The 22,157-nt window shown below is 40.8% G+C and overlaps 2 protein-coding genes across 2 annotated transcripts; one reads left to right on the top strand and one right to left on the bottom strand.

Annotated features, from left to right (window-relative positions):
- Positions 1 to 99: 99 nt before the first annotated feature.
- On the top strand, positions 100 to 10,035 carry bckdk (branched chain ketoacid dehydrogenase kinase). Its single transcript, XM_061702737.1, has 11 exons — positions 100 to 483; positions 3,238 to 3,306; positions 3,378 to 3,488; positions 4,611 to 4,658; positions 5,487 to 5,606; positions 5,689 to 5,787; positions 6,587 to 6,660; positions 7,030 to 7,158; positions 7,395 to 7,484; positions 7,571 to 7,726; positions 8,447 to 10,035. The coding sequence occupies exons 1-11, from the start codon at positions 253 to 255 to the stop codon at positions 8,589 to 8,591; spliced, it is 1,272 nt and encodes a 423-aa protein (XP_061558721.1). The 5' UTR covers positions 100 to 252; the 3' UTR covers positions 8,592 to 10,035.
- A 1,278-nt stretch (positions 10,036 to 11,313) lies between these two features.
- orai2 (ORAI calcium release-activated calcium modulator 2) lies at positions 11,314 to 21,447 on the bottom strand. Its single transcript, XM_061703000.1, has 3 exons — positions 21,238 to 21,447; positions 19,014 to 19,252; positions 11,314 to 16,735 (listed from the first exon to the last, which is right to left on the bottom strand). Exons 2-3 carry the CDS (start codon positions 19,245 to 19,247, stop codon positions 16,190 to 16,192), a joined length of 780 nt encoding a protein of 259 aa, XP_061558984.1. The 5' UTR covers positions 19,248 to 19,252; positions 21,238 to 21,447; the 3' UTR covers positions 11,314 to 16,189.
- Positions 21,448 to 22,157: the final 710 nt, after the last annotated feature.

The following is a 22,157-nucleotide window of genomic DNA, read 5'->3' as shown; positions in this document are numbered from 1 at the left end:
TCCGCTGTCTCCATGCGTGAGAACTTAAGCTCCGCCTTGATGCCCTGCTCGGCCCACTGATTGGCTCCGCTGTCTCCTGGTGAATCCTACCCCTACTATTACTTTCCTCTGTCCACCAGACCCCCTCGCTTTTGTAACACAAGAGTACGTGCCTTTGTGCACCGCCGGCGAAGGGGACCTCCACCCTCTAATGGCCTCTTAACAGGCCGGGCCCAACTCCGGGAGCAGGACCGCCCGGGACTCGCCGCGGAGATGCTGAGCGGTGCCGCCAGGCCGAGGCTGGGCAGCCTCTTCCGAGCGCCCGCGACCACAATGGCACCACCACTTCCAGCACCACAAGCGCCGCCGTTGGCGTCAAAGGCGGGTGGATGCCGACTGAGGTCCACGTCCTCCCTCCAGGGCGTCTCCGAACTGGCCCGAGAGCGCTCCAAGACGGTGACATCGTTTTACAACCAGTCGGCCATTGACGTCTCGGCGGAGAAGGTGAGGAGGATGTCGAGTTCAGCGCGGCTGTTTTGTGCAGCTGGCTAGCTCGCCCCGGTAGCGTGACAGCGATGCTAACGGCTAGCTGGTGGTTAGCTGCGTTCACTGACGGTCATTCTTTTTAACGACATTTTCTTCCTAACGTCGTTCCCCTCAAGCTTCAATACGAACATTGATAAAACACGTTTATATCTGCAAACTTCTACTTGTGTAATCAACGAGTAATGTCATCTTTTGGTTAATAATGGCGTCGATATAATCAATGTATTATGAAATGGTGGCGGCCGGGGTCACGTTTTACACACCACGCTCGGATTTCTCCCTTTAACGACACTGCACGTTTTCAATGAAAGGTAACTTGTTTCGTCACAGAGTTTTTCAATAAAAGGTATTTTTGTCGACATTTATTTCACTGGTGTTTTGTCGAATAATTTGCACTGTTGTAGGATAAGACGCACGGGCCACATACAGTCTGACAGATTTTTGCTCCAGGGCCCTGAACGCAGCAGGATGTTTTTCCTTCTTCCCACGAGGAGTTCTCGATTTCAATCTTTTGTCCCAAGTTAAGAATAACTCTGTCATCATGTTTTTTTCCCCTTTAATATAAAAGTCTTAGTCGGAGTATACTTAACCTGGTAACATATTTCTTTCCAGTTTAAAAGTATTTGGACCGAGGCCTGCTGCAAATTTAGAAGAGCACTCACTTTATTCAATCTAAATCCTTGACGCCAAGATCTCGCCAAAGAGTGACAAAGCACTTTTTTTTTTGTCTAAATAAAACTAAACTCAACATAGTTCCTTGGCACCCAGCTGCCACAAAAAGGCGGCAGAGCACTATTTTTATCTGAAGGGAATGTCCCAACTCATTTCAACATAGTTCCTTGACACCAAGATGCGACAGTACTATTTATGTCTAAATTAAACATCTCATCTTACTTCAACATAGTTCCTTGATGGTGCCAAGTGGCCTGAGCACAAAAATAACAGTTGAGTGAGTTAAATAGGTGCCTCAAAATGGTGGCAAAAGCACTGTTTTGTCGAAATGAAACTCTTCAACTCACTTCAACATAGTTCCTTGACACCAAGATGTGGGAAAGCCTTGATTTTTGGCTAAGCGAATCACCTCAACTCTTAACGCGTAGTGTAAATTAGGAAGGAATTTGCCCTCTGAAAGGTCTTTTACCAAGTGTTCAATAAACATATAATGTATGAATTACTGATATAAGTTGACTTTTCTACGATATTCAAATTTCTTGAGATGTGCCTGTAGTTCCCTGGCACCAAGATGGCGCCAAAATTATACTTTTATTGCTTCAGCTTGAGTTAAAAAAAATAAATAAAAATAAATAAGTGAATTGGTGAATACAGCATAGAGAATCATTTATTATCTTGTCAGTATGCTTTTTGCCCGACTAACTACCAGACATGGTTCATGTTCAAATAAACCTTAACATTTCACAAAGTGAGGTTTTCAAATCCACGCATTGAATGATCCAAATCTACAAACGGTGCGAAAGTCAAGAGCGTTCGTCTGAAATCTGCTGCTTTTGTGTGCGTTCAACTTGTTTACAAGTCCCGAGCAGTTGTTTTGTTTCAGCGTCGCGCACCAAAGCACCTCGAGGACGCGCGTGAGTCCAGAAAAAGACGACGTTGAGAAAAAAACATTTTTATGTTGCTGCGCTGGTTCCAGATGTGCATAAATCAACAGCAGCGTTCTTGTGTGCAGCAGCGCTCGTGTTTTCCTCTCTGTGTACCGTCTGCAGAAAAGAAGCACAGTAGATAAGACACGTGTGACTTTGTGTTTATAACCTTAATCTGAATTCACTTGCACGCTTGAGAAATTGAGACCCTCATCATACCCTGTGGATCTGTGTTTCCCAACCTTTATTGCACAAAGGCACATATTTTACGTGAGAAAAATCTCACCGCCAAAGAAAAATGTGTATGCGGTGTTCACACACACATTCCCGATTTGCCGCCCGAGCATTTACCGAGTTGTTGTTTTTTTTCTGGGGGAGGAACCTACCCTTCGTGATTCGCTGTAAAACTTTACCAATTCGCTGTTTTGTGTTTAGGCCAAAGCCTTATGTTGCTTCCGTGCCATCTTGGTGCCAAGGAACTATGTTGAAGTGAATTAAGGAACTTCATGTAGCTTCATGCTGCGGCATCTAAAACAAATACATTAAAATGATTTTTCCCATTTTCGTTAACAGGTCTTAGATCTGAGTACCTTTTTTCATTTGTTATTGCTTCGGGTCCTGTTTAATTCGTGAAACGAAGAAAGTCGATGATTCTGAAACTGTTTCAAAACTCTTAATTTTTTTTGGTAGTTAAGTCATCACATTGTGCTGTTGATTGTAGGGATGTTCGATACAACTTTTTTTCCAGATTGATACTAGTAACAGATACTATTCACTCTTGAGTACTCACCGATTAAGAGTACCGATGCCGCTAGTATTTTCGATACATAACATTTCAATTAACACAAATACGTGTCATTGTGAACAGACTTTTCTCTCTTTCTTTTTCTTTCTTTCTGATGCACATAATGATTGACCAATGTGTCAAACCGCTGCAGTGTAGTGCCAACTACTGGCAAGGAGGATTTAATTGTCAGATATTATTATTATTTTTTGCACCTCTAGTATCAGTGGCTGGTATCGGCAGCCTTCACGAGCACCCGATACCTCGAAATAAAGCCGTTATCGGTACTACTCGCCCATCCCTAGTTAATCGAGTCGATATGTCTTCCAGGCCTCGGTGCGACTCACCTTAGCCACCTTGCTGTACGCCGGCAAGTCTCCGGACGGACACCACATCCTGGTAAGTACTCGGTCGCGCACGCGAACGCGTCCCGAGCGCTTCCCTTCGAGCTCATCGTCCGATTTCCCCAGAGCAGCGCCAAGTACCTGCACAAGGAGCTGCCGGTGCGAATCGCCCACCGCATCAAGGGCTTCCGGAGCCTGCCCTTCATCATCGGATGCAACCCCACCATCCTGCAAGTGGTAAGCGAAGGCGCCTCAATTCACTTCAACATATTTCCTTCCTTCTTGACAGTGTCAAACAAACAGTGAGCACTGGGTGTGCCTAATGTTGTGTCCATTGTGCGGTGAGGGGGCGAGTGTGACGGGGCACGGCGGCACTATAATAAGATGAAGAACTAGGCCGCAGTGTGAGAGTCGTGGCTGAACTTTGCCTCACTTTATTTGAGCCACGAAAGAGTTGCGGGCTCTGGTTGCTAGGCAACCCTCGCGCACGTGTGTGTGTGTGTGTTGTGTATCTACCACAGAGAGGCTGCCTGCCACATGTTTTTTTTTTCTTCTTTTTTTCTTTTTTCTTCTCCAAACTTCTTTTATCAAGCTTCTTAACAGTGAATGCCATTTTTATTGTTTTATCACTTTTAATACAGTATATGAGTTTTAGTTGTCCGGTCTTCTCGTCAAGACGTTACCTCTGCCAAGCACAAAGAGGTGTTTTAAATTTTTTTTATATATATATATATTGTGAATGTGGGTTTTATTTGATAACATATTTATTCAAGTGCTACTTTACACCATAAAGCAACACCATAAAGCAAAGCACAAATAACAGTTCTTCGATCTGAGTACTTTTTACTTCTGTTGTTTTGTGTCCTGTTTAATTGATTCAATGAAGAAAGCCGATGATGCTGAAACTCATTTTCCAACGTTCTATGGAAGTTGTCCAGTTTCGTGCAGGAAGTTGATGACGCGTGTGTGTGTGTCTGTGTGCGTGCGCACGTGCCCGCGCGGCGTGTGAGTTCCAATGTATGAGTCAAGTGTTGTTCTCTCTTTTTTTGAAGTGGGACACCATCAGGGAACAACAACCCCCCGCCCCCCATAAGCAACGTGCTGCCTCTTTTCTTCTTTTTTTTTTTGATGAACTTTCCCCCACATTCTTTCTCCGCTCGTAGCACGAAACTCTCCTCTGCTGCCTCGCACTAAAACATATTTGCTCAGTTGACAAGTGACCCACTTAATTAACAGGGAGCAAACTTGTTTAAGTTAAGCAGCGTGCGAGTGACCAAAAATGTGTTGATAATGTCCTGTGAGGCCCACTGAGAGTCTTTCTGCTCACAATAATGAAGTCTCTTCCTCCTCTTCTTCCAGCATGAACTCTATATCAGAGCGTACCACATGCTCAGCGACTTTCCCCCTGTGAGTAACACACACACACACACACACACACACTCGCACGTGTATGCGTGAATGTAAACACCCACAGGGTCTGGTCAAGTTTCTCATAGAGGATGTGCTTACTGTCAAAAAGATTTAAAGGCTTCTCGGTACACAAACGCGCTTTGGAAACTGCCACATCAGAGCCGTGAGAGAAGATCTGACATTTACCCGGCTTTGGCTTTTCCCCGCAATTGTATAATTAGATGACGCCAGCGGTGTGACGAATTCAACAGTTGCCAAATTTTCCAACTCAACCGCGCAGGACGAGTGAGGGTTGGGTGTTGGTCGCGGCGTTGCGAAATACCCTGAGACGCGCACGGACTCCGATGCTTTTGCCAGCTCACTGCTGTTTATAAAGAAAAGATACATGGGGGAAAAAACAAACCTTAAAATCTTGGCTTTTGCAAGCACTGCAAAAGGGGCTTTCCCCCAATAATCCGTGTTGGTGACCTTCACACAGCGACTCGGGGCAGAAGGCTGAAAAATGATGTCTGTCAAAGGCTGTATAAAAGCGGCATATGGTCGCTGTCGGTCCGAAACCTCGAATGTCCCAATTTGGTCCATTTCATATTTGTTCACAAAGCGAAAAACAATTGCTATCATACAAAGTCCATACTCGACAACGCCGAAATGTGTTAAAACCGCCGAGTTGACTTCGCTGTCCTATTCGATGCTATTGATACAGAACGGCAACGCGGGCAAACGGGTTTAAAGTTGCCAGAAGAAAAAAAAGGTGATAGTACAAAAACAACAAAAAGGAAAGTACGTGTCAACATACGTGACTGTAACGCAACGTGCCCGGTGCAGATCAAGGATCAGGACGTGGAAGCTGGCTTCTGCAAGCTGGTGCAGCAGCTGCTGGACGACCACAAGGACGTGGTCACCATGTTGGCTCAGGGATTCAGGGAGTGTCGCAAGCATATCCAAGTAAGACCAGCAAACCTCTCATTATTATTATTATTATTATTATTATAGTTTTAAGCCTTTTCTTCTCCTCTTGTCATTCCAGGACGAGACTATACTCCGCAACTTCCTGGACACCACACTGTGCTCCCGTCTGGGAATACGAATGTTGGCCACGCACCACCTCGCCCTGCACGAAGACAACGTAAGCGCCGCCATCTGTTTGTCCGTCTGTCCGTCCGTTCATCCTCACGATCTCCTTAATTGTCGATCATCGAAAGTTAGTTTTCTAAGCTAGGCTAGCTACAGTATCTATCTAGCCCGCACGATCGACGCGTAAGGTGCGTATCTCAGCTAGCCATCGTTTTACCAATTTAGTTTAGCTTATCTAGCTAGCTATACATGTTGGGTGGCCAGTTTTTATCGCTAGTTAGCCCATCGACTGTATCTAGTTTAGGAAGTTGGCTTTCTTATTGATCTATATTAGCTAGCTACTTAGCTTTCTCTACTTTAATAAGCTAGTTAGCCCATCTATATAGCATCTATTTAGCTGTCTCGCTATTTTTTTTCTATCGATCATTGATTTTCTATTATCGATTTTTATTTTTCTGTCTCTCCACGTTCTATCTATCAACCATACGCAGCTCTATCCAGCTAGCTATTTTTCGTCTTTCATCAACAGTGGACCCTTGCTATTCGCGGGGGATAGTGACTGCGAATAGCAGAAATCCGCAAATAATTGATGCTCATGAATGCCATGCAAAAAGATACCCCCCCCCCCCCCCAAAAAACGGTGAAAATGTGGGGGGACATCAGGGAAAAAAATACCGCCAATAAGTGGGGGTTTCTGCAAAAAACGGGGGTATGCCTGCCAACAATAAATAATCTGCGGATGCCTAACCGTGAATATGCCGGGGGTCCACTGTGTACGTCTTTTCTATCATAGTCTGTCATTTATGTCTAGCCATTTTCTATATAGCTCATTGTTCATGTTGTGGTTGCAGGCCGACTTTGTGGGCATCATCTGCAGACGTTTGTCCCCCAAGAAGATCATTGAGAAGTGGGTGGACTTTGCCAGGTGAGTGCCTCTGATTGGTTGCTTGATTTGATTGCTAAGTCTGTTTGTTTTTAGTCACCCGCGGCTGATGACTGCGCACACACGGAAGATAAACTTTTCTGCAGGTTATCACTTTGATCAGCTTTGTCAGCTTATCACTTTGACCTCATCACCTCGAGTGTTTATTTGTGTTTAACTAAGTACATGCACAGCGAGAATACATTCAGTGGATGAGTTGTAGCTTTCCTGTTAGTCAAGACGTTGTTGCCTTTGGCAAGGTGTTGTTTTTTGTGGGTGTGGGGTTTATTTAGTCAGATATTTATTTACCTGTTACTTTACCGCAACCAGTGCATAGCAAAGCACCCCGTATGTGTGTGTGCGTTCACGCAGGCGTTTGTGCGAGCATCAGTACGGCAACTCTCCCAGAGTTCGCATCAACGGCCACGTGGCGGCGCGCTTGCCTTTCATCCCGCTGCCGCTCGACTACATCCTGCCCGAGCTGCTCAAGAACGCCATGAGGTACACACACACATTTTGGAAAATGTACGCAAATGTCATTTTTCTGGTGCCAATGATCAAACAAATGGCCACGATACTTCTACAGAAAGTAAAAAAAAAAAAATGCAAAACAACTACACTGTTTATTTTATTTTGCTATTAAACAGAGGAAGATATAATTTACGGGCTGTCAATTGGCCAGTTTAGTCCACGTTAAGAAGTGTTAAGGTGGTCCCTCAAATCTCACATGTCGTCAGGGCCACCATGGAGAGCCACTTGGACACGCCCTACAACGTTCCCGACGTGGTGGTCACCATCGCCAACAACGACATGGACTTCGTCATCAGGTCAGTCGCTTCTCGCCGAGGACCGGGACCGCCTCGCGGCGCCAAGACCACTCCGACGTGAGGGCTTTTTTTGATTTGGCGTGCAGGATTTCGGACCGCGGGGGCGGCATCCCGCACAGGATCATCGACAAGGTGATGGACTACCACTTCAGCACGGCCGAGGAGAGCGCGCAGGACCCTCGCATGAACAACTTGTTCAACAACATCACCAACAGCGGCAACCAGTCTGGACCAATGCACGGGTACCAACCACACACGCCAGCTTTTACACTCAAATTGAATGATTCTCATACTTTTTAAACACAAATGGTAGCGAAATTGTTTAAAAACAGGTCTTAAAGAGTCAATGCAAGTGTATCGAACTTAAAAGTTAAATACAACGGAAAAGGTACTGAGGCAGCAATTCTTTTGCATACCACTAAAGGGAGCCACACCTGGACAATCACTGCTTTAATTGATTAAAAGGATGGAAACACAACTTAATTCATTATTTATTCATGATGCCTTTCTTATGCTGCAGAGTAAAGGAATGTTTTATGAAAGCGACAGTTCTGACATTGTAAATAATTAAGTTGTGAGATCATATGGAATTCTGTTATTTTAACTGGGGAAGTAATAATCCAATTAAAATGAAGGTGGATCACCATCCAGATTTATCTCAAAATTGTTTGTAAAACATAAAAATTACCAAAATACTTTAATGCACGTCTCAAAATAGTTTTTTTTCAAACTTAAAAACAAAACAATGTTTCTTGGTTATAGATTTCCAAATTTGTTGTTGTTTTTTTTTCCCCCAGAAAAAAAGCTCTGTGCATGCACCTCTCAAAAAAAGTCCCCCTGAAATCGTCCCCAAAAAATCTTTGCGTGTGCATCTCAAAATATCCATCCATCCATCATTTTTATTAAATATAAAAAAGACCAAAATATTTATTTCAAAATCCTCTTCATTTTGTCGGTTTCAGGTTCGGTTTTGGGCTGCCGACGTCGCGGGCGTACGCCGAGTACCTCGGGGGCTCGCTGTCCATCCAGTCCATGCAGGGCATCGGCACCGACGTCTACCTGCGCCTGCGCCACATAGACGGCAAGGGGGAAAGCTTCCGAGTGTGATTCCGCCGCGCCTTCACGATTCCCACAACACTTTCCATCTTTTATTTTTATCCTCTTTTCTTTTTGCCTTAGACAGATTATAAGCTATGTTAGCTCCCAAATTCAAGACTTGTTTTTTGGATTAATTATCGGGACAACACTGTGCATGATGGCATTAAAAAAAAAAAAAAAAATTACTGCTTATGATGACACTACAGCAAGGAAGAAAGACGAAGGATCAAGTCACCTGCCAAAAAGAAGCTCATGTTTTAATTTTTTTGACTGGTAGATTTTTTTTTTTTTTTTTTGAGGTATTGAAAATTTTTGCCTTTTTCTCCGCGACGCTCCTCACTGGTTCTCGTTGCCTTCGTGACTTCCTGCACGGACTTTGACTTTTGCTGCATTAGCGTAGCACACCTCAGAAGTATTGCTGTCTTGTGGAGTTTTTGGTTGTTTTAAACAACTGTTTTTCGTTCAAGATTGTTTGTTTTGCATTTTGAAATAATTTTTCCCCAAAACCCATTTTTGTTTGTTCATGTATCTGCAATTTTCATGCATGCATTTCCACATTTGTGAAATACAAAAATCTAAATTTTTTTTACATGCATGCATCCCCAAATATGTATTTCAGAATTTTTGTGTTTGCGTCTCAATTTTTCCCCCTAAAAACAACCAGAATTCAAATTACATTTTTCCAAAATCGCCCCCAAACCAATCCCATTTTTTATGTGCATACCTCGCCACATATTGTTTGCATTTTCCCCAAAAATGACCAAACATTTTTTATGCATGCATTTTTTTTTAATTAAATCTTTTTCTTAGTTCTCCAAATCTTGTTTTTGTTAACGACCCTCTGACGTCTTTGAAAGAAAAATGTGGCCTCAAACTCTGCCAATGAAAGTGAAGGATGGACTTTTTGTCTTGTTCTCTCAAAACAAATTTTGATGATTTCTGGTGCCAGTGGACAATCTTTTTGATGTTTAGCTCATTTAAGCATTTGGTTGTTTTCAAACTGTTTGATTTTGCAGATTAATGGATGTCCGATTTGTCATTTTTCATAACACGTTACATTGTCCTGTTAAGGTTTTTTTTTTTTTTTTAACCACTTTTAAGTGACTGAGCTGATGGCTAACAATTTGTATGGTTTCAATAGATCTTGTGTGTAAATATGTAGTTAGTGCATGTGGGAAGTGAATACCACACAAAATGGAAATGTTGAAAGCGAGGGCCCCATCTGCTGCTTAATAGAAGAAACACCAGCTGACTGAAAAAAAACAAAAACATTTTCGTTTAGTTTTTGTCTTCGGGTCGTTCAAGTTTTTGTACATTTTCTCTCCACAGAGAATTAAGCATACATAATGACAACAAAATCATTTCCAGCAGAAAGATGAATCATGACTATTTACTGTTTTGGTGACTTATGTTCTCGTGGTGTTCTCTGCATTAAAACGTTGCATTGTTTGGACCGGGGACTCGGTGTCGTTCGTCTGTTATTTGACATTACAGAATTGGATTTTTACGGTGACATTTATATGTACATATGCAAATTAGTTTAATCTACGTTTAAAAAATGTCAAACCACGTATTGAAATTAGAATTTTAAATGACAACTAGAATTTATTTCCCCAAAATAAAGTAAAAGATGACTTCAAATATTAAGGTCGTTATATTCTTAAAACAATTACGAATACATATTTTTTAAGAACAAAAATGTTAATACATTAATAATTTATGATTTTGCTGCTTATTTTTTCCATTTTTTTTAAAAATACGTCTGCTTTAATATATGTATTTTCAAAATGTAGAAATAACGAAGTTCTTTTATTATTTCTATTTTGCTCAACTCATGAAAAATTAAAGGTAAGAAAAATTTGTCTACCCTAATTACCATATATGTGATTTGTAATTTTTTTCCTTTGTAAAAATAGAAGGTAAAAATACAAAAATAAATTTTAAATATATATAACTACATTCATCGTTTTTAGCATGAATTATATCAGAGCATACCACATGCTCAGTTTTTGTATATTCTAAAACAATTATGGATAAACATTTTTTTTTTTAACCGAACTGTTTATATATTAAGTTATGGTTTATTTTATAGCTTTTTTTTTTTCATTTTCTTTAAAAAAAATACAAAAAAAAAAACGTCTGCTTTAATAAATGTATTTTTAAAATGTAGAAATGACTTTTCAAAAGGATTTTGTAAAATATATTTATTTGCTTTATTCTATTTTGCTCAACTCATAACAAATTAAAGGTAAGAAATACTTGAAAACTATAAACAATTATTTAAATGTCTAAATTGAAACAAACCAAATGACCAGATATGAAACCAAATTACCATATTTGTGGTTTGTCATTTTTTTCTCCCTTTAACAATAGAAGGTAAAAACACAAAATGAAATTTTTAATTTATTTAAAAAACACATTACTTAGTAGACTCTAAAACAAACATTTATTTTGTCCGCTATGAAATATGGTTTCAAAAAAAGGGGCAAAAAAAGCTCTTTCATGAAGAAACCATAATAAGCAACTTGTTAGATGCACTGAGCATTAATATTGTCATGTGAAGGTAGACTTTGTAAAATATACATATGCTTATTGTGAGAGCGGCAGTTTGTGTTCAATATTAGCATAAGAGGCGTTCAGAGCACTGCCTGGAGAAGGAAGACAAAGTCAAACAACATGAAACACGACCCACGTTTTTATCGCGTGAGAACAAAAGGTGGCGCACAAAAAGGCAAGAAGAAAGGTGTTTAATTAGAAGCAGATCGTATGAAAGAAGCAGGACATGTTGAAAAGGAGATGTGAACGAGTTGAACTGTTCAACCAGCAGCCAAGACAAAGTATGAGGGTGGTGGCCCTTTTGACCTTGTTGGTGGCGTGGCTGAACAGTTGACTTGTGTGGAACGTGATACCGGAAACACAAAGTCAGTAAAAAGACACTTTACTGAGCAAAAGGTACATTCAGATGCTTGGAGGGAGGTCTCGGTGACACTTTTATGAAATAAAAACATGACGAACCTTCTTAGGAATAGAGCTCGTGTAAACAGGAGAAAATAACGCGTTGACAGAGTTCAAAGGTGCATTCTGGAATCTAAAATCTAAAAAAAGTCGCTAGCTCACTTGTAATACCATTTTTCACCTCAGAATGGAGGGCGATAGTGAGTCACCTGACAACAGCTGGGGTCATTGTCCATCGAGCTTTGACCATGAAACCGATGGACGTTGAAGCAAAGCTGTGCTAAGGGAGTTGACATTATCTTAGCTACGAAAGGAACTTGACGTCTCCGTAACTAGCTAAGCAAGACAGCAATTTTGTAGCTAGCTAAGGGAGTTGACATTGACTTAGCTACGAAAGGAACTTGACCTCTCTGTAGCTAACTAAGCGAGTCATCAAGTGTGTAGCTAGCCAAGGGAGTTGACATTAATGGTCTTACGTGCGTAAGGAATTTGGTGTCGTCTTAATTTGCGGAGGAAGTTGGCATCTTCCTAGCTCCATAAGGAAATTGGCGTCATCTTAGATAGCCAAGCAAATCTGTTTGAAGTTGTCCTTTCCATAAGGAAGTTATCTTCCGAGCTAGCTTAAACAGTTGACATCTTTGTGGCTAGCTCAGCAAGTTGACGATGTCTTAGCTACATAAGGAAGTTGGAGTTTTGGCTAGCTGGGAAGTACATATCTGATAGCCTAAGGCCTGGGGGCCAGATCTGGACTGCCACATCATTTTATATGTGAGAGAAAATCGTGCTTGAACCTCCATGATTCTTGCAAAAATGTGTAACAAAATTTCTAATTGTCATATGCAATAAATAAGTTTGAGATATTGCAAGCATGTTTTTGTTACCAAACACCTTTTGACAGTAACTTGAACAAACTATTATCCTTCTGATTTCAAAAGGAGTTATCCATCCATTTGTTGGGTACTTAACAATATGAGGAGGTGATTAAAAACAGTATATGGTTTTACGGTCATGACGGCCCTCTGAGAGAAACCGTAACTACAATGCGGCCCGTGGCAAAAATGAGTTTGGTACCACTTATAGCTATGAAAGTCCACACGAAGTCGGCCTCTTGGCTATCTAAGGAAGATGGGATCATCTTAGATATCTAAGAATTTCTGCGCAAAGTCACATCTTCTTAGCCAGTTAAGGACGTTGCCGTCTTTCTAGCTAGCTAAGATACTTGCTGTTTTTGTAGCTAGCTAAAGAAGTTGGCGCTGTCTTAGCTAATTAAGAAAGTTGGTGTCATCTTAGTTAGCCAAGGACGTTAGCGTCGTCGTCACTAACTTCTTACAATTGGCGTCCGAAACATTCTTTTGGTTTTGAGCTCTCGCGAGTGAGAAAATGGAAGAGTTTATCGCTTGCAGCGGCACCTGAAGGCTTCGTGAGATTTGTCAATAAAGGCTATGTGTGGGGGAGGGGGGGGGGAAGAGGTGAAAACAGTGTAACTGACCAAACCTGGATTAAGACTCTTAAGAGTTAAATCATCACCCATGCAGTGAAGACATCACATCCATTGATGACAAATATTAACATGACAGATTTGGCTTTGATAACATTTACACACAAATAGCATAGAAGAGGGGGGCGGAGACGGTAACATTTTTATATACTCAGGGGCCACTTCATTAAGAACACAAGTATAACCTAATTGGATGGAGCGCAGCTCGTCGGATTGACATTGGTCGCTAGGCAACCATATTGTCAAGTCATTGAGGCACTGCATCCCTTAGAGCGCAGGCCACTTTATGAGGAAATGTAACAAATAGACACCGTGCCTCAAGTAATTGCGAGGTCTGCTTGGACAAATAAACCCCGAAGAAAAAAAATTACCAAGTAGTACCACGAGGTATCAGTAATGACCTTTACTGTAACACCAAAGTAGTTACACAATTAAATAGGACAATATAGTTAATGAGACTGGACATTTAATTAATAATAGCAATACAATATATAATCATAACATTGCTGTCCAAGGAAAATGTTTTATATGTATAACATAAAAAAAATAATAATAATCCCCATTTGGCGATGCATGCTTCTCATTGGACAGTAACAATATATTCGGATCTATAACATAGTGTGCATATTGTAATTTATTGGTTTTCCAATCAAATGCTAGCATCCCCAACAAAAAGAAACCATTCTAAAATAAGGACGTACTGTATAGTTTTCCGATTGGAAAGATAATCTAGCTTTGTTATTTAATATCAACAGTGGACTCCCGCATATTGACGGTTCAGCAGCCACAGATTTTTTTCTTTTTGAGGGGGGACCAACCCTGAAATCGCCCATTGTCATTATATCCCCGCTTATTCACTATTTTGTTTTTCAATGCAATTATGATGGGCATCAATTATTCGCAGATTTTGGCTATTTGCGGTCAGGCCCGGTCCCTGTCCACATATTGCTTTACTTTATATCAGGCTCTCCAATAAAAAGAAAGTATGACGTAACAATTTTGTGTTTTTGTTACATCCCAACCATGAGAAAAACTAATCCTAAAACTTGGAGATGCATGCTTTTCATTGGACAGCGGCAATATATGATCTTTGTCATATTATACACAAACGAAATTTGTAAAATATTGTGGCTGTCAAATCTTTAAAAAAAAAAAAAAAAAAAAAAAAAAAAACAGTACAGTGATAATTTTGTGAGCTTTAAAAAATAAATAAAATAAAATAAACTTTTATATTAAAAAAAGTGCAGATAATTTCCCTTGGACAGCAACGATGTTTACATGACTGTTCACTTGTGAGAGAGAGAAAAATAATCATTCCTACAATTAAAGTCCTGGTACTGTGCAGCTAACCAAGCCTAGCCACCCACCATTCCATATTAATGAAGGCAGTGTTCCTAATGATGTGACCTGTGAGCACGTACAGCAAAACAAAAGGAGCAACACATCACCGTCCACTTAAAATAATTATTTGTTTCTATTACTGTATATCTATTTGATCTGAACCAAAGAAAACCACTTCTGGTGTTTTTCAGATTAACCCTTGTATGGTGTTTGGGTCTGTGGAACCGGCGCTTAATAGAAGAATTTATATCGGACTCCTTGGCAAAATTGTCAAATTCAAGCACCGACACTTTCCGCAAGTCAAATACCCATTTGTCCCACTGGTCAACAGATTTCCAGCAGAGCCACAGACTGGCTGAAATAGCAAAGTCAAAACACCACACAAGGGCTAAAAATCACAAAGCTGATATACGGCAGGTCATGTGAAACCGTGGTAACAACAACACGGCACCGAGAACAAACATCACAGCCCGTTTTTGTCTAAACATTCACCGACTCAATGAACAGACCAAATGGGTATCGAAACATTCCTTTGCTATCCAGCTGAAGGTCATGCATTAGTTGGGGGGGGGGGGAAAAACTACTAGTGAGGGCAAAGAACCAACTTGCAAATGGATCTCAAGCTTGACGTGGGCGAAAGCGCACAATGCACGCCTAAAACTAAATCTTACAGTAAGTTGATGTTTAGGAATAAATGGAAGGGGTGCAGAATTCGAGGGAAGAAAGTCGGAAACTTTCCATGGAAATATCAGGGAATAAGTCAGGAATTTACAAACTTCTACTAGTGCGCTGAATGTTGAGGACAAAGAGTGTACTAGTACCGCACACGCCACGCGAGCGTTTATTGTCGAGGACATTGAAGCCATCAATATCAAGCTAAAGGTCGTAACAGTAGGCCAAAAGCGGCACTAGTAGTAGAAAAAACGAGCAAGACACAGTCATTCTACTAGTGGTCTTCCTATTGAGGACAATGAGCGCACTAGTACATGGACCTTAAGCTGGATGTCAAAGCAATCGAATAACCTTTATTGAAAGCCATTTGAGCATTTATTCGATATCAAAGTCGGTTGAGCGTTTGGTCAATATTCTTGATATCCATCTTAAGGTTGAACTAGTAGGCTGAAAGTGGTCCCAGTTGTGGAAAAACAAAACATTACTCGTAAGCCACAGTTGTTCTACTAGCGCTTTATTCAACTCAGCATGAGAACTGCACTGTTGTAGTGTTTTATTGTTTTTAACGTTGCTATTATTTTGTTATTTTGAGTTGCCATACGTTTAATAGTTTTTACGTTTTTTACATAATGTTCAGCTGTGATATTTTTAAACTGCTCTATAAATAAAGTTGAGTTGACAATTGTTTACCGAATGAGGACACAGTGCGTACCAGCATATATCAAAGACATTAAATAAATGCTCAAACAGCCATTTGAGGTTCATGTGGTAGTGAAAAAAAACAAAAACAAAAAAACCATTACTCATTAGACACCCTCGTCATCCTACTAGTGCTGAATTGTCTTACTAGTGAGAACAAGGAGCCTCAGCAGGATATCAAGGATAGCGAATAATGCTGTAATGGCTTTCAATAGCCTAAAGCGCAAACTGGACAAGTGAAGGACAAAATTGACTCTTTATATTATAATAAAAAAAAAAATAAAAAAAGGCAAAATTGATTTTTTAAAACACAATATGGATGCATGTAGCTCAAAATGGACGCCTTTAAGTGTACAGTAAGTTGACGTTTTGGAATAAATAGCAGTGACAGGGACAGAAGCTGGTGGCCGATGTTTTTCCCTTTCCAAATCCGCAAAGGAGGTCACACGACCTGCAGCGCCCTCTCCTGGCCGTCCAGCTGCACCTTGATCTTGTGCAGCTCCTCGATCTCCTGGTGGTGGCGCTCCGTCTTGTGGCGCACCAGCGAGCGGTAGAAGTGGACGGTGAACACGACGAAGATGACGCCCACGGGCACCATGATGATGGTGGACGCCAGCGCCGCCCGCCAGCCGCTGTCCCGCGCGGCCGCCGGCGAGGCGGTGGACGCGACGGCACCGCCCGAGTCCACGGGCAGGAACTTGATCCAGCAGAGCAGCACCACCTCGGCCAGGAAGAGCAGGATGCCCAGCGCGGTGGAGAAGCCCCACGCCAGCTCAATGTAGTGGTGCATGCGTTCGTGCGGCGACTCGCTGACCGAGTTGAGGTTGTGGATGTTGCTGACCGCCTCCACGTTGGGCAGGATGCACGTGCTGATGAGCAGCGCGAACAGGTGCACGGCCACCAGCACCGTGGTGCACACGCTGAACGCCACTAGCAGCGCGCGCGGGTAACTGTACTGGATCTCCAGCTGCACCTCCACCATGGCCACCTCGCACCGCAACACACACACAAACTTCCACACTCATTGCGGGATCGCAACAAACGCCGCGGCGGGCCGGAGGCCTCGGATGTCGGCGCGGCAGACTTCCGATTAACTCTACAAGAGGAGAACGCGAAACTATTGCGACATATAATCACGTTAGAAACCACATTGTTTTTGTCAATATGAGAGAGATATTGTTTCTGAATTTTCACATGCGTATTATCCACAGTGTAAACATGTTTTATTTGCGCTGGGACTGCAGCTATTCAACTGATCAGCGAATCGGATATCCTACAGCTTATCCCATTGAGTAATTTAGAGGAAAAGTCATTTTGCATTATCGATTGATTACTTTTTTTAATTGAATAATTCAAGTTTTTCGATTAATTGTTGCAGCCCTAATTTGCATTAATTATTTGCAGTTCTATTTTTTTTTTGCATTTATGATACATTTAAGATATAGTTTATAGTTTCTGTTCTGAATTAAAAAAAAAACGCATAGTATTTATTTGATATGATTATAGGAGAGCTGACTTAACATTCACTGACATTAAATGGCCAATTATCACTGTAAAACATCAAAAGTTGAGACATGGCAATTAAAATTAAAATCATTTGGAGTTCAACCAACATATTTTGGACAAATATGTTTCGAACAAAGAGAAATATCACACTGGCGTTATTTATTTTATGGAACTTGTAAACTGAATTTGTTTTTGTTGACATTTTTGAGAGAAATTACTTTTAAAATGAATCGATTATTCATTTTATTTATTTATTTGCTTACTTATTACGAATATTAACATTATTGAGCTTTTTGTCATTCATTTTATTTATTTCATTGTAGTTACATTTTAGTAACTTACAATTAAGTGTGTTATTTTGTTTGCATTGTCATGCTCTGATTCAAACTAACAAAAACAGTTTATCGCTATTTATTTATGTATGTGTTTTTAGGCTGTCTAAGAGGTATTTTGAGGTACACTTGTTCAACACTTTTTTGTTGTTATTGCACATGACAACATAACACAGTGGCAGTGAATGTTTGACAATATGAATTGTGGACACTGGACCCCCGCTTTTTGCAGCAGATAAAGACCGAACCCGAACAGCAAAAATCCGCGAATAGCAGGTTCATCTGTAAATTAATTATAAATGCTTATATTAAATACTGTAATTTCCCGTGTAAAATACACACCCATGTATAATACGCACCCCCAAAGTTGACTTCAAAATTCTGGAAAACCCTTCTACCCATGTATAATGTGTTTTTGCAATGCACGATTTTGGTTCTACCCATATGATCAAAACATGAAGTACTATCTGTATTTTGTTAGTTTTTTTCCCCAAAGAATTTTTTCTGAAGTTAAGCCCTTTATTTGAACACATAATCCTTTTTTTAATTTACTTGCTCTTATTTTGAAATTCACAGCCCTACTTTTATTTGGTAAATGAGAAAACACACAGTTGTGCTCATATGTTTGATTACCCAGGCAGAATTTGTAAGATGGGTACAATTCTTTAAAGAAAACATGAAGGACCACGCAAAACATTACATTTTATTTTAAAGGGATTCAAATTAAACAGTCAAGCATTTCAGAAAAGCATTATCATCAAACAAAACATAACCATAAAAAATTAATGATGGTTGTTGTTCAGTCATCAGTCATATTTTAAAAAACAATATTTCATAAATTCTGCCAGGGTATGTAAACTTATGAGCACAACCGTACATATATGCAGTCATACGTACCCATGTCATATTGGAATGAAAGTGTATGCTACAATTTTTTTTATAACCACTAGGTGGCGGTGACATTTTGGAATGAAAGTGTACAGCTTTTTCATAACCACTAGATGGCAGCATACATTTATAAAATGTGAAAGTTCCCCCCCCCCCATTTGCCCCTATACCTATGTATAATGCACACTATTTTGGGGGGGGGGGGTGCGTATTATACACAAGAAATTACGGTAGTTTAAAGCATAAATATGCCACAGACTATGATCCCAAAACACCTGGGAAGAAGTTTGTAGCATTTAAAATGCTTACAAACATATGGTAGACAGCATTTCACCAAGAGAAAAAAAAATAAGTTTCAGATTTTAAAAAAAAAAAAAAAAAAAAAAAACAACGCAAATAGGCAGAGGAATAGATTCCCCCAAAATATAGGCAGATAGGTGGCTTTGTGAATGGCGAAGTGCAAATATGTGGGCGGGACTCAGTATTCCACAAGAAAAGTCCTTTCTGTACATGAACTGGAGCTGAAGGAGACTGACTGACCATTGCGAAGCCAGAGAGCAGCGCTGACGTCCTGCTGGAGGCCTTGAGCTTGGCCCTGCTCAGGTAGAGCTTCCTCCAGGAGAGGGCCTGCACCGAGTGGTGGTTGGAGCTGACCAGCTCCAGGTAGCTGCGCCGCACCCAGTCCCTGTAGTCCATGCCGCCGCCCACATCCGTGGCCCGCTCCGACATGCCCGGGGCCGGCGAGCCCGTGGGCACGTTGAGCTCTCTGCTCATAGTGCCTGATTGGAAGAAAAAAAACAAGCTAATTTCCCTTAATTGGTCTGAAGATTCTTATTTACTACAGAGGATGCATCTTTGTTCATCTATCTATGCCAGCGATATTTAGCGACATGCAGAACAGTTGAATGTTCTTCCACCGGATGGCAGAAAGTACAATAAAGCTGCGTATCCACCTGTTGTCATTCATTCAACAGATTGAATATGTAAATGAGACCCATGGATATAAAAAGTCTACACCCCCGTCTTTAAATGCCATGTTTTTGTGATATAAAAACAATGAAACAAAGATAAATCATCTGATTTTTTCCCCCATCATTAATGTAACCAATAACATCCACCCATTCATTTTCTGAGCCGCTTCTCCTCACTTGGGTCGCGGGAGTGCTGGAGCCTATCCCAGCTATCATCGGGCAGGAGGCGGGGTACACCCCGAACTGGTTGCCAGCCAATCGCAGGGCACATACAAACAAACAACCATTCACACTCACATGCACACCTACGGGCAATTTAGAGTTGTCAATTAACCTACCATGCATGGTTTTTTTTGGGATGTGGGAGGAAACCGGAGTGCCCGGAGAAAACCCACGCAGGCACGGGGAGAACATACAAACTCCACACAGGCGGGATTGAACCCTGGTCCTCAGAACTGTGAGGCAGACGCTCTAACCAGTCGTCCACCGTTCCGCCTAACCAATAGCCTGTACAACCTAATTGAATTTTTTTTTATAATTTAGAGGTGGGATGTAAAAAAACAAGTGAGATAATGTGGTTGCACAAGTGTGCACACCCTCATATATCCAGAGACTTGGCTATGTTCAGAATTAACCAAATTGCATTTAAATGTTAAATGGGAGTCAGCAGACACCCAACACCATTTAAAGTGCTTCTGATTAACCCCAAAAAAAGGTTCAGATGTTCTCGTAGTTTCCCTGAAATCCCAACTTGTAGCATAGAAGGCCTAATTGTCAAAATCAAAAACTACCTGTAACATTATGCAGAATTTTACATTGTGAACAACGAAAAAAACAAGACTTAAATTATTCAATTTAAATGTCTTAGTTAAATATTTTATATAAATAAATGTTGACAAAGAAATTTACTGGATTTGAAAAACAAAAAAAAACGTTTGGCAGTGATGCTTTCGCCTACCGGTCTAGAAGTGTTTTTAATGCAAATATTTACTGTAATTATGACTTTACTACTATGTCAGTATAGATTGTGATTGACTCCGTACAAATTCGGATTACGACAATACCGTCGTAAACCGAGGACCACCTGTATGTCTATTTCCATGCATTTTCCTCCGAGGAACACTGTTTCGTTATGCGACTCAAGATGCGGTTGACACAATCAAAACGCCACATTTTAAACAATGTGTACTACAAAATACATAACAAGCCTTTACTGCTTTATGTCAGGGAGCTTGAATGTTCAAGTCAAGAACAAAAAATTACAACGTCACGAATGCTAACATCGCATCTTCCGCGTTCTAAGATTACGTGCGCATTCAAATGTGATTAATTAGCCCCTGTATGACACCAGTGACCGTCGCTGCAGAGTTACATACCGTGTGCGTGTCGAATAACGAATGTTTAACGGACGTCTTCCCAGAACAAAAAAAAAAAAAAAAAAAAAAAAAGTCTTATTTGTTGAGGTTTTTAGCCGTTGAGTCCACTTCGTCAGCAACCCGGCGGCGGGCAGGTATTTAAAACTCTGCTCAGTCCAGAGTGGGATCCGTTCGCACACTTTAGCTAACGTCACACTTTAGCTTTAGTAAGAAGAATTTACAACATGCTTCCGAGCTAAAACGTTGCGTTTTAACAGCTTCTCGGGCGCGGTTCAGCTCCCCCCCCCAAAAAAAAACAAACTGGAAAAAAAAAAACCTCGAAGATTTCTTGCGAGCTATCCAAGTTATTAAGCTAGCGCGACTCTAATTGATTTTCCCGGTGTGTTAGGCGTTACATTTGGATTTTATTGGACTCACCTGGGCGTCAAAACTGGTGTGGCAGTGAGTGAGTGGTTCGACAGTATGATAGAAAACAAGAGTCGCTTGCAGCCACGCTGTACACATTACACGCTCCTCCTACGTTTAGGAGCTAGCAACAGCTTCCGGGTTTCATTTCCAGCCGCTTGACGAATTCTCTCCACTTCCGCCACGACAAAGCAGTCCGAGTAAGTTGGCAAGTTTTGGTTTGACTTTTAAGGTGAACATTATGTTCACAATGTAATTATTTTCAAAATTTGCGATGGTAAATGCTTAGTTTGTGCGATGCGTTTTAATCGAGCTGTCAGTGTTGCAAAAAAAAAAAAAAAGTAGATAAAGCGAGACTTCCGGATGGGGGCGCCTTCAATATAAAAGTGTCGGCTGTGTTAGTCACTTTTAGACTGAAAAGACAAGAAGACTCCCTTCTTAAATTCTTATATTTTTGCATAGTTCCCCACTAACTCATTCACTGCCAGTCCTCCATGTCAATATGGATATTTGAATTCAACAGCCGTCAATGGCAGTGATTAATGTTTAAGATCATCAAACAAATGTAAATACCAGACAAATACAACCCAAGTGAACTGCTCTTTTTAAATGGTGATTTCAATACTGAGGAAAAAAAACTATTCAAAGTTACCTGGCCCTATGTAATTACCCCCTTGTTAAATCATGAATTAATTGTAGCTAATCACAATTTTGAGTTAATTTTCACTGATCACACCCAGGCTGGGTTACCTCAAGACCTGTTCAGTTAAGTAATCACTTAAAACAGAATCTGTCCCAACAAAATCAAGTCCGACCAGATATCTAAAAAAGCTGCAACAAAATGACACGATCCAAAAATTCCAGAACAGTCGAGAGTAGTAAGTTAATTGAGGACTATGGTTGAATATGTGCCTTGGCGACCAGTTCAGGGT

Source organism: Phycodurus eques, chromosome 17 (genome assembly GCF_024500275.1).
Source record: "Phycodurus eques isolate BA_2022a chromosome 17, UOR_Pequ_1.1, whole genome shotgun sequence".
In the NCBI taxonomy this organism is placed as follows: domain Eukaryota; kingdom Metazoa; phylum Chordata; class Actinopteri; order Syngnathiformes; family Syngnathidae; genus Phycodurus; species Phycodurus eques.
This window is presented reverse-complemented; position numbering and strand designations above follow the sequence as displayed.

Excerpts from the sequence above, each read along its gene's own strand:
- bckdk (XM_061702737.1), top strand. The coding sequence starts at position 253 with ATGCTGAGCGGTGCCGCCAGGCCGAGGCTGGGCAGCCTCTTCCGAGCG. Across the intron at positions 4,659-5,486 it reads TGCTCAGCGACTTTCCCCCT|ATCAAGGATCAGGACGTGGA; the intron begins GTGAGTAACACA and ends TGCCCGGTGCAG. Across the intron at positions 6,661-7,029 it reads AAGTGGGTGGACTTTGCCAG|GCGTTTGTGCGAGCATCAGT; the intron begins GTGAGTGCCTCT and ends GCGTTCACGCAG.
- orai2 (XM_061703000.1), bottom strand. The coding sequence starts at position 19,247 with ATGAGCAGAGAGCTCAACGTGCCCACGGGCTCGCCGGCCCCGGGCATG. Across the intron at positions 16,736-19,013 it reads TGCTCTCTGGCTTCGCAATG|GTGGCCATGGTGGAGGTGCA; the intron begins GTCAGTCAGTCT and ends TTGCGGTGCGAG.